Source organism: Sitophilus oryzae, unplaced genomic scaffold, assembly GCF_002938485.1.
Source record: "Sitophilus oryzae breed Bouriz unplaced genomic scaffold, Soryzae_2.0 scaffold_172_pilon_pilon, whole genome shotgun sequence".
NCBI lineage: Eukaryota > Metazoa > Arthropoda > Insecta > Coleoptera > Curculionidae > Sitophilus > Sitophilus oryzae.
Genome location: NW_022146424.1, coordinates 9,236,769 through 9,249,464, shown reverse-complemented (window position 1 = coordinate 9,249,464; position 12,696 = coordinate 9,236,769). Strand labels below are relative to the sequence as shown.

Here is a 12,696-nt window from a genome sequence, read left to right as displayed (position 1 = left end):
TGACTCATTAGCATATTTGGAAAAAGCATTTTTTATGAATATATTGATACCACACACTTGGTATTTCGAGTCAAATTGTCGTTATGAACCGCGTGTTACAATTACAATTAAACCATATGCGAAAATGTCAAAAGTTGACATATGATATGTCATTCTATTCAGAGTGTCATTTTCTATAGAATAAAGTAGAAATATACCTGTCGCCGATTCTAGTATATCTGTGGAATAGATCCTGTTTTGATTAATATTAGGGGTTGTAAATGTTTGACTAAAATTAATAATTTATTATTAATTTCAAAAATTACGTAATTTCGATTATAAAATTTCTTCTATAACGTGTATTTTATTATTTTTATCCTTTTTGGACTCTAAGACGTTTTTTCTAAACTTTTATTCAAAAAACCTGTTATACATCTTAATAAAAATAAATAAAAAAGTTTAAATACGATATATTTTTAATTTAATTATATCTTCATTAAAATAAAAAAAATTACCCGGCTATGATACGGAGAGTTCAGGTGTACTTGAGAAATGAAAGACAGTGTTGTGTTTCTCGGCAGAGTCGTCAGGGAACGACCGTTACGACAGAGACAACCTATCTATCGCTCGTGTCGCACTCGTTATAACCTAAAACAATAACACAACAATAACAAGACATTGTCTGACCGCATGTTCCAGCTATTTATGAATGAGATGCTCAGTCTATATTTTATTTTAAGTCTATGGTTTCTACTATTCCTAGAGAGGGGCATAAAGTTGGGGGTAATGGCGGAAAGACGTGCGAGAATCTCGACCAATCAGACTGGTTGAATCCGGGATGCCATGATGAATTTTGTCAGCGTTGCCAGCTTACCCTAAGCGGACACTATCTTAAGGAAATACTTTACCTTTTATAATAGGCAAAATGAACGAAAACTGTTAATTAGATAAATATACATTATTACAATAAGAACTACGTCAACATATTAGCATATATATGTATGCTGAAATGAACTAAAATATATTCAATTTATAGGTAATATCGAGCAACTTTGCTTTTCTATAATTCAACGTGACAACATCGACTTTTTTTGCCCGAATTCCTTCCGCTGTTTTAGATTCGTTTGTCAGATATTAGTAACTATTCGGTATTAAAATAAAACATAAATAGCCAGAAATCGTAGTTAATGACTTTTGCAATCGATTCTCCGATTCAAAACATAGTTAGTGATTGAATTTGGTTGTTCGGAAAAATGTTAGTTAGTGACTTTTGGCAGCAATAGGACGAAATATTCTTTATGAAAAATTAAACAAGTAAAAACACACCGTTATTATTTTCACATTTTTATCACATTTTTGAGAACCTATATATCATATTCAAACATCAATCTCAGTATATGAATCAGTGTATACCGACTTGCAAACATCAAAGGAATTATGTAAAGCCTGATGGCCAAATCAAACTGTAGCTAAAGACACGAATTATTTACATTTTGCTTTTATATGTATATTGGGTCAAAACCAATTAATGTAGATGGTTACCTCTATCTTTTATACATGTCTATGTTGAAACCTAAATTAATTTATTAAATTTGTACTTTGAGTACAACTTTCTGGGCACCGAATATAAAGTATGCTCTGGGTCTACAGTTAATTTTCCCTCGATTTTTTCTCAACTTAACTTTAGAAACACGAAACGCATGTAATAACACCAACCAAAATGCAAAAGCAATTGGCAAATATTTACAACATTATTTGACATAATTTGACACAACAATTATAACCTATAATTTGGTAAGAGTTTGACAAGTCTCAAAATTCTTAAGTCGAGTTCATAGACATCTGCTTGCGTGCGTCGTTCATCGTTCCGTCACTCAAATCATGTGGAAATATGATCTGTCATTTTTTTAAATAAACCAATAAGACTGGTTAAAAACAACAAGACACGACGCATGACAGGTTTATATATAAATCCATCCATAGTTAACTTAAAAAATACTAACATATTTTTTTAATAAAATAAATGGATTGGTATGGACGTCATCTGCCTATTTTCTGTCATCGTCTGTCGAACTTTTACTTACCTGAGTCGTAAAACAGAGTATAGTAGGTTTTAGTGATTAAGTATCATGTTTTTTATGAGTTCTGCTATCAGAATTAAGTTTTTTTCTATTATAATTTGTTAACGAATTTATATATTTTCTAAAAATTAGTAAAAAGCGTTCTTGGCTTACACTTGTGTTCTTGACTTACATTAAAGCGATCTTGAATAGTTGTCAAACGCAGTGGCGGATACAGAGGGGGGGCTCATAGGGCCCCGGGCCCCCCTAAAATCTATAGATTGGGTTAAATATTCGACTTTTGGGTTAATAATGGGTAAATAGCACTCTAAAAGCATATTCTACATTATTTTTTATTCGCCCCCCCCCTAAAATTTCTGTGTCCGCCCCTGGTCAAACGTGCAACCACGTATAAACGACACTACGTATATACCGTGTAAAACAAGAAATTCCTGTAATTAATGCAACTTTATTTATTACATGAAAATTAGGTGGGATTTCTCTTATATTACTCTACTGTTGCGTGAATCATCACAGCAAATACGTCTTCATTGAATAAACTTATTACACCTCTGCAATAAAGTGATACATTTATTTTATTTAATTTCAGATTAGCTTAAATAAGAACTACTTTGAAAATGATTTAAATAACTACATCAATAATTATATCTGAGCTATTTTTAAAAATTATATTAACATCATAAAAGTAGCCATAAAGCCATAAAGGTCATAGCGTTTTGTTCAGTTATAATTCAGATTCAATATAATCGTAATCATGATATATTCCGGGTGTCTTCCAAAAGTAGCTCAATAACATGTTTTTTTAATTTTTTTTTTCAGATAAATAAACGAGATTTGGTAAGTTAGTAATGACAAAAATCGGGATTGATTGACGTATTCAATTGTTTACGGACACTTCCTGTTGTACCGGAAATTACTACTTACAACTTTTGATCTTTAAGTGGCACTCTCGGTACTATTTTAACTTTATTCAATAAAAATAACCTTCTGAATAGAATGACATATCACATGTCAACTTTTGACATTCTTGCTTAAAAAAATCGTATTTTAAATTTAAATCTAGAGTGCCATGGCTATATTAAAACAACTAATTTTTAATCAAGAAGCCTTGGAAAAATAGATTTGATCTTCTAATTTTTTCGTGTCTTATCCTAAAAGATGCCCAAATCGTATTTTTAATCATATCTCAATGTTTTCAAACGGAACGAGAGTGCCTCATGAACATATTCGGAAGAATTTTTTTTATGAATAATGTGTCCAAAAAATCCTAAATAGTTATTTTTTGTAAACACTGCTGGGCGTTAATTCAATGGAGACTAATTGTCAGCAGTGGTTTACTAATAAAAAAACTTTGCCTAACGGACAAAAAATACTTAACGTTTCTGGAAGTATGTCTCTTTCCGTCGTCCGGAAGTCGGAAAAAACTATTTAAAATATTGTTTTTGTATTTTTAAAAAAAAAGTATAGTGGTGAAGCACTTTTGAGCCAACCAACCCAACACCCGGTATACATATTTTTACAGATTATACCTATAATATTTTAAAGTAACCATATTCTTCACTGAAATTTAAATCTAGTAATTCCCCGCTTTGTATTCAATTATATCTTTATAAATTATACAAGTACTTTTTATCACTGTTCACAAAAACCAACATTTAGCAATCACCAACGAAATGTTTCGATATAAAACCAAACCCACCTGTAAATGCCGTCGACGATGCCTTTGGCCTCGATGAACTCCGCGCAGCTCTTGAGCACGGTGGGTACGGCCTTGCCCGAGTTCAGCAGGTGCTCGCCCAAGTCGCAGCCGAACACCCGCTCTCTGAGGATGCCGCTCTGCTTGAGGCGACGCCGCGACGGCCTGTTCAATAGGAAGCCGCGGAAAAAGGTCACCAACTTGCCGTGCCTGCGCAGAACCGGTTTGACTGTGGTCAGCGCCAACGATCTGCGCAGAAAAATAAGAATATACTAGCGAAATAAAATATCTTCTGGGACTGACATTGTCTTTAAGGTTAACAAAATTATATAAAGTAATCGCAAAACAATTTCCGATGCACGTGATCAACTTTGAGTGACAAGCGATGGCGACAACGCTGCCAGATTGTGATGTATTTATGAGATGAATCTTAATGTAAAATTGAGAAACTATATATTTATTATATCTTTTTTTTAAAGATTTGTACGTTTTATTTTTAATTTAATAATTACTATTTTAGTAATTGATGTATTTATTAACAGTAGTCACTAACATTCAGTGGAAATATTTAAATTTAAGGCAGCAACTAATCGCTACAAATCGAAATAAGTAGAAATAACTTTAAAAGTGGTATAACATGCTTACCAATCAAACTTAATTCTCTGACAGCAGTGAAGGATAATAAAGGACCTTTATTGTCACGTTCTAGTTCAAAATAGTTTATCAGGAAATCTACAAGCTTTTTGCTTCGATTGTTTAAACGCTTCGGCATATTTTTAACACACAATTTCAAGAAATGCAAAAACTCGAAAATTTAGTTCTTAAAAGAACTGTTTATGCTTAAAAGTACAATTAAAAAAAAGACTACAAAAATAGACAAAAAACGAGAATTATTCCCAAGGTTTCAACAACAACACAATGATATACGAAAGAATGACTGACATGATAATTGTCAAATAATAAAGGACAACGTTGTCGATCGCGGCGCAATGTAACTAACTTGGCAATAATAAAAACCGCTTTAAACTAATTTTTGCATATTTAATCTAAATAAAATATCTGTTACAAGCACTTGCTCTATAAAGTAAAATGAAGAACTGCTCGGTATCTTAAATTATACAACAAATTTAAACATTTTTGCCAAAATTTCATTTAGTCAGATTTATAGGTTTTAGTGTCAATTTCGATGATTGATGACGTGCATCGGAAAATGTTTTGCGATTACCGTATATTTGCATCACAATGATTCTAGATTCTGAAAGAGTATTGTAGGACATTGTATTCCTGACATTTCTTTGACATACCCGACAACTGGAGGTGGGAGAGGCATATTTCTCGGCACCTTATCTCCGATGATGTGCACGCAGTGTTGCGGGAAAAAACCCACCTGAAATCCCCTCTTGCCCCTCCACCACATCGATTCTCCGGGGCTGGCCATGTCAATGACGGATATCATGTCACCCACTTCCAAATTTAACTCGTCCCTTGCCTAAAACAAAGGACAAAAAATTGAATAAAATCTTCTAAAAAACAACGATCTTTAATTATTCTAAAAAATACAGGAAAGGTCGAATGGCCATAGTTACTAATAATTACCTGAGAGACGTATCTTCGAACGCTGTAAGCTGCAGCTACTGCGGGAGTGTTGATGCTGCGACTTTCTTCGCTAGGTACTAACAGCCGATGTCCCTTATTGTCCATCTGAAGCCAGTTCAGAACTGGACCGCAGTTCACCGAATTGTCTGCTATTTGACTTAGCCGTTCCAGATACATGGCCAATATTTGCTGAAAATATTTAAAATACCTAAATTAGTTATACTAAGGGCTGGCAAAGGTTAATCTTGGGTCGAGATTTCCGTATGTAAGAAGAGTACAATGCGTTTATAATGTACTGAACAAAGAGAGGACAGTAAACACGTTGCCAAACGTATGAAATAAACCGAGAAACTGTGCACATCGCTAAGAGACGTGGAAGCATAAACGCATTGTACTCTATAGCAGATTTGTCGCAGTTGACCGGGCGACCCAATCAATACCTTTGTCAGTACTTAAAGTTCTAGGGAAAGATGTACGTCATGAACGCTTCACGATTTAATTACGTCTTGTGATACTTAATTTGTTTATTTATTAACGAGTCGTTATAATTTTCCCTATAGCTTAAATTTTTTTAAGTGCAAGCTAGAAACACTTGCATTTTTGGTAAAAAAAAGTGGAATTGGGTGGGTGTTCGATAGTGGTCGCGCTATTAGAACTCTATTGAAAAATCGATATCTCGGAATCTATTAAAAATAATAGATTGTAGTTTTTTCAAGAACTTAGTTAATATTTCTGCTGTATTTTCTTTGTAGACAGTATGTGAAAATCTTTATCAATAAAAAAATTACACGATTGCTGAAAATTGCTATGCTCTAAAAGTAAATGCATGGATTGTTTACAATTTTTGAATGGAAAAAACAACATTATCGAATTTTTCTTATGTAAACATATTGTAAAATATCCGATCTTGAAAATAAAAAAAAGTTTCAATATTTAAAGTGGTTCTTGAGTTACGGCCTGTTATGTGTTAAAAAGTTGAGTTTTTAAATTATTGCGATTACTGACGTTTTCTCGTTATAAAAAAAATGACACCCTCACGATATTCTTATAATTCCATTTCAGATGCTCAGAAACATGTCTAATGATTATATCTAGCTATCTCTTGAAAAAAAAAGTCTTTTAAAAATAAGCGGTTTGCGATCGTGATTTTACTTTACTTGATAGGGAAAGGCGTATCGGCAACGCCGCAACAGCACACCGTCGCGCGTCTCGTCGGTCGGTCGCATTTCTCTCACTCCGACTTAATAAGATCCCTATGCGATTTACTTCCACACTTGTAAATGCCGACCCAAAAGTAACAGTTGCCAGCACGGTATAATTAGTTATTAACTATTAGGCTTTTTTCTTTACAAGTAAAGAAAACTACACATTTTTTAAAAAATTTTAAAAATGTGTATGGTTTCCATGTCCCATGCTTTATTATCAATATTTATTCTTATTCCTAACCAACGTTAATATTATTAATATAAACCTTGGTTTTGATAATTTCTGGTTTTTAACAGTGAATTTTTTGTCAGCTAATTTTTATAAGATAATTTAAATACTTGAATATTTATAAGTATCTTTAATGTATAGGGTCAGTCACCTTATTAGCATTTACTAAGATTTATTACAATTAAAAAAATACTTTAATTGAAAAGCTCCCATTTATAATTTACTAAAAAAAAATCCTGTTAGCTTAAAGAATTATATAGGTACACATAAATCAGACGAATACAAACTTTCACATTCAAAATAAATTATATGATTAAAAAAGACACATACAATAATATATATATATATTTCAAAATAAACACCGTTATTTGTTGATGTATTTTATTGCATAAAATTAAATTTTCATTATGTTTACATTATTAGATATGCAAGTTTTTTTTGGTCATGAAATTCAAAGTTTTTTACATTTTGCTTGTATATGTTAGGTAAAAAAATCAATGTATATGGTTAGTAATATCTTTTATACAGGATGCGTCTCAAAAGTGGCTCACCCTATAACTTTTTTATTTTTTCAGATAAAAAAACGATATTTGGTATGTTAATATATGACATAAATTGGGATTGATTGACGTATTCAATTGTTTTCGGTCACTTGCGGTTTTGCCGGAAACGACAACTTTTGATTTCTAAATGACAACCTCGGTATGTTGTTACTTTATTCGATAGAAAATGACACTCGGAATAGAATGACATATCATATGTCAACTTTTGATATTTTTGCATATGGTTTATTTGAAATTGCAACACGCGATTCATAACAAGTTGACTGGAAACACCAAGTGTGTGGTATCAAATTATGCTTTTTTCAAATATACTAATGAGCCACCCTCGTTCCATTTGAAAAAATTGAGATATGATTAAAAATACGATTTGGGCATCTTTTAACCGGCCAGGATAAGACACTAAAAACATTAGAAGATCAAATCTATTTTCCAAGGCTCCTCGATTAAAAATTAGTATTTTTAACACTGCCATGGGCCATGGCCCTCAAGATTGAAATTTAAAATACAATTTTGTTTTAAGCGAAAATATCAAAAGTTGACATGTGATATGGCATTCTATTCAGAATGTTACTTTTTATCGAATAAAGTAAAAAAATGCCGAGGGTGCCATTTAAAAATCAAAAGTTGTAGTCATTTCCGGTGAAACAGGAAGTGACCGAAAACAATTGAAAACGTCAATCAATTCTAATTTATGTCATATACTAACATACCAAATCTCGTTTTTTTATCTGAAAAAATAAAAAAGTTATAGGGGTGAGCCACTTTTGAGACGCGCCCGGTATATTCCCATGCCCGTATTAAATAAATAGGTGCAGTAATCTGATCAGTACCAGACGTCAAAATTCAAGGAATGCTGACTTGCTCTGGATTGGCGTCGTCGATATTCCATGCAGTGACGGCGCGTGGTACAATACTTTGGAGGTGCAAAATGTTTTTTCGAAAACATTTTGTTCCGTGACCACGCCCAAAAAAGATTTGTCAAAGTGCAAATTAAATAAGCTTTTATTAAAAAACTAAAAAATCCGTCTATTAAATTTTGAATGTAATAACTGTCTAAACTCAACAAATCATATGAGTTGATTCGTGTCTCAGTTGACTATTGTATAACACGATTTAACCAAGCGTTCAAGTCAAAGAATGGCGGCAAGTAGGTGGTCAAAAAAAAATGTTGTGATGTTTATATATTTATGAAAGATTGGAGGTGTGTATGGAACACACAGAATCCGAGATAAATAAGGTGGGTGGACCATAGAAAGGCCATGCTCCTTTGAAGGCCAACTATAAAAAAGTCATAGCGGCCATAGTTATTGTCGTGATGACAAATTCCCTTCCACTCACACTAAGCTCCATTATAGTCAAAAGCTTTTTTCGTTTTCCTGTTATTACCGATTCTGAACCGTCCTAGAATTGTGATGCGTATGCGCAGCAGGAAATATGAAGACATTATTTCATTTGCGCATGCGCTGGATAGTTCTAGGACGATTCAGAATCGATAATAACAAGAAAACGAACAGACCTAAAGACACAGGCGCGGCGGCGAGTCGCTCGCGTCGCTATTTTGTTAGTGCTGTCCCTTGCTTCGTAGACTTCGGTCCTCGATGTTAAAATTGAAATTCGCGCGCACAGGAAAAGGTAAGTTTTATGTAAATAACCTATTATTATCTTTATTTACAGTTAATTGTCATATAAGAATTTGTTATGGTACTAAAGAAAAAAATATATTTTTGCTTTGATTTCAGTTAAAATATCGGTAGTATTCCTATGAAAGCCGGTGGTTCCTAATAAGGCCAATCAAAAATTTGACGGTTGGCCTTGCTAGAGCACATGGGCCTTAATAGGAACATTTACAAATCAAAGACTTAGATATAGTTATAAATACGAAATATGAACACTTAGTTTTTAGTTATAAATACGTACCGGGAAAGTTGAAACAATGTTTTATGTTTATAATGTTACGTTATAAATAATAATTTTAACGTTCGGGTTATTCAACTTTTTAGCTAAAAAACGTTTTGGCCTTACAGAGAACAAACCCATAAGAACGCCATTATGGGTATTTTTTAATTTCATTCTAAAACGCATTGAAAACTTATGAGTTATCGATATAATACTCATGAGTTATCGATTACATACACAATACTATAATTTTAAAATAATTTCCATTAATATATTCTTAGTTATACGATTGTGTTCAAGGAATATTCGTTGAGTTTTTTAAAGATCATAATATGTTAAATTAACAAATTATAATATGCTTTTTATGTAGTTTTAGCAAAAGCGGATATTTTGATTATTACAACTCTAGTTTTAAGTTGAATGACTGATTTATAATATTGGCTTTGTATGGAGCCATGTTCCTTGCAAGGCCGTTTGGAAGAGCTTAATAAAAGTTAAGTTTAATAAATAGTGATTACATATAGACTAAAAAAAGTAATGTGTATGTTACACAATAAAACAAAGTGTTAATTAATAATTTGTTTTTCATTATTCCAGTAAATGAACTAATAAAAACTGTTTATTCGTTATAGTGGTCTTTTATGGTCCACCCACTAAATATAAAAATTCGTCATGCGTTGTATCTTGTTGTTTTTAACCAGTTTTGTTGGTTTATTTCAACAATGTGTGATGGAGCGACGGAAAAAGAGAACGATGAACGGAACGAACGACGCACAGACGCAGATGCGTATGAACTCTATTTAAGATTTTTGAAACTAGTAAAATTCTTGTCAAATTTAAGAACCGAACTGATGCTTCATTTTCATCTTACAAACCAACAAGAAGTAAGTATTGGGATTTCCAACTAAGACATTCTGTTAATTTTAATTGAATTTTCTTACATTGTGAATGATCCTAAATTTTTAAGGGTCCATTTCACCTAGTCCGAAAAAGTAGCAAAATAAGCGTTCGGCATTTACCGTTTTATGTAAAACTGGCTAGGCATTTTTATCACAAATGAAGAAGGAAATTAAAGATAAAGGATTATACTATATCCGTGTTGTAGCACATTTTTAGACAACTTCTTTATTTTTAAGATTTTGATGGTCAAACATCAACAAAATATTCCTTATGTTTGGACTAAATTTTCTCGAAAATAAAGACATAATTTAAAATTCGGTTACAATACGGAAATAGATTGAAGTTTTGTGATTACAGTGATATATAATTTATATGGTTTTGTAACAAATTGCTCGCAATTTTATGGCAAATGCTGAAGCTCTGCAAACCTTAATCAAGCCTTAATCAAAGCAAGTGTGTTTGAAATTTTGGGTGTTGCTTAGCACGACAGGACCGGGCTAGCCCGCGGTTACATTGGACGCGGGTCCGTGCGACCGTTTTTTTATACGTGCGAGCTCTGACGGAATTTACTCGCACGACTATTTTATTATAGTGGTTACATTAGATGTGCGCGTTCATGGTGTCCTGAGTGTCGAGTTTGTCAAAATAAGCGCCACTAGTTTGATGCTGTGTGAGGATATAATGTTAAAATAACTACTCATGAAAAGAAGAAAATGTTCGGTAAATGATTTATATGCAAGAAGAGGAGAATAAAATGAATATGTAAAACATTTCGTGAATTAAGACAGCAACCGTTAAATTTTTAAAATATTTTAGAATTTCTCCATCAACATTTATATATCCCAAATAAAATTAAACCTGGTATTCAAAAATATTCAAATTTTTCAGGAATGTATTGGGATCAGAGAAGAAAAATTCGAACGCTCGGACGTGCACGTATTAAAAAAACAAACCAGTTTGTTCTCATCCGACCAACGAAAATAGATGTACGTGCACGGACGCGCAAACTCCGATGCAATGTAACCGCCTGCGTAGATAGCATTTGTTTGTTTTTTGTTGCGTGCACGTTCGTGCACGTACGATCAAAAAAACGCACGGACGCGCATTCAAAAAAGTATAACTGATTATACTAATTTCGAGGTTATGAATAAAGTCTTATTGAGGGGGCGCCACTGATTTCATGCGATTTCTGGACGGGTCGGGATGGAACAGCCGGTGCCCGTAAAAACGTATTTTTAGAGCGAATCGCTGTCGACGCGATCCAATTAAATTGATCCCGACGCTAGCGAAATATGAGCGCGATCGGCCGCGTCAAGTCGATTCGAATATCGGTGTCGCGATTTAATGGAATCGACAGGAAATTTGCCTTTTCCTTTCGACCTGAACTAGATTTCGGCCTTTTAGCGTAATTAAGTTACGCCATTTGATTAGAATAATGGATTAAGCTACCGTTCAAAAATTATTATTGATACTTTGGCTTGTAGAATGTAGAATGTTTAGGAGGGGAGTTAATCACCGCGACATTATAGATCTATTGTGTGTTCCCCTTTCTTGAGTTATAACGAGTTATAACTCATCATACAGTCTCAGGGCTTTAAGAAAAGCCAGTATCTGAGACGGCTCCACAGAGGCCAGCTCTACATCCTCGACATCAGACGTACCAAGGTTCATGGCACGAATGGTCGTCGTCTCGGCGCACTTAGTGATAAGGTGTTCTGGTGTTTCCCCATTTTCCCCACAAAATCTGCATTCTCCGTTGTTTCTCAGTTTCAGCCTACTGAGGTGTTCGTTGAGGAGACAGTGTCTTGTTAGAAACCCCGTGACAATCCGAAGATTGTTTTTACTTAAATCAAGGAAAACCTTTGATTTTTCTCGGTCATAAGTTCTAAGGAACTTTTTCGAGTGTCTTAGACCGTTGGAGGACACCCATTCCAAGTACTTTGGCTTAGAGAGTATTAAAAAAGAATGTTGCAGCTTGTATGGAAGGGAAGAGGTTAATCAACGCGACCTTACAGATCTATTGTTTTTCTTTTTCTTGTGATAACTCTTCATACAGTCTCAGGTCTTTTACAAAAGCCAGTATCTGAGACGGTTTTACAGAGGTTAGTTCTCCATTTCCGATATCAGTCGTACCAAAGTTTATGGCACGAATGGATATCGTCTTGGCGCACTCAGTGGTGAGGTGTCCTGATATTACCCATTTTCCCCATAAAATCTATTTCTTAGCTTCAATCCACTGAGGTGTTCATTTAAGTGTCCTGTTAAAAAACTCGCGACAATCCGAGGATTGTTCTTACGTAAATCAGGAAAAATATTTAATTTTTTTCGGTCATAAGGTCTTCAAGCCGGTTACGGTATTCCATTCCAGGTTACGGATGGGGTCTTCCAGGTTCTTGAGTTCCGCTTTAAGGTGTTCTGGTGTTTCACCAATTTCCCCACAGAATCTGCATCCGCCGTTGTTTCTTAGCTTTAATCTACTGAGTTTGCTGTTGAGGAGTGCCTTGTTAAAAACCCCATGACAATCCGAAGATTGTTCCTACTTAAATGAAGA

At 33.8% G+C, this 12,696-nt stretch overlaps 1 protein-coding gene across 6 annotated transcripts in view; it reads right to left on the bottom strand.

Moving 5' to 3' along the window:
- LOC115881693 (GTPase-activating protein CdGAPr) overlaps nt 1-12,696 on the bottom strand; it is a 128,640-nt gene that overhangs the window by 32,542 nt on the left and 83,402 nt on the right. For all 6 annotated transcript variants that reach the window (XR_004050069.1, XM_030899292.1, XM_030899290.1 and 3 more), the window contains 3 exons: nt 5,353-5,541; nt 5,061-5,245; nt 3,760-4,005 (listed from right to left, as the gene is read on the bottom strand). Coding sequence is in view for 5 of the 6 variants with exons in the window: in XM_030899292.1 (XP_030755152.1) it covers nt 3,760-4,005; nt 5,061-5,245; nt 5,353-5,541 (620 nt within the window). In the remaining variant the exon portion in view is untranslated. The remainder of the gene's footprint in view (nt 1-3,759; nt 4,006-5,060; nt 5,246-5,352; nt 5,542-12,696) is intronic.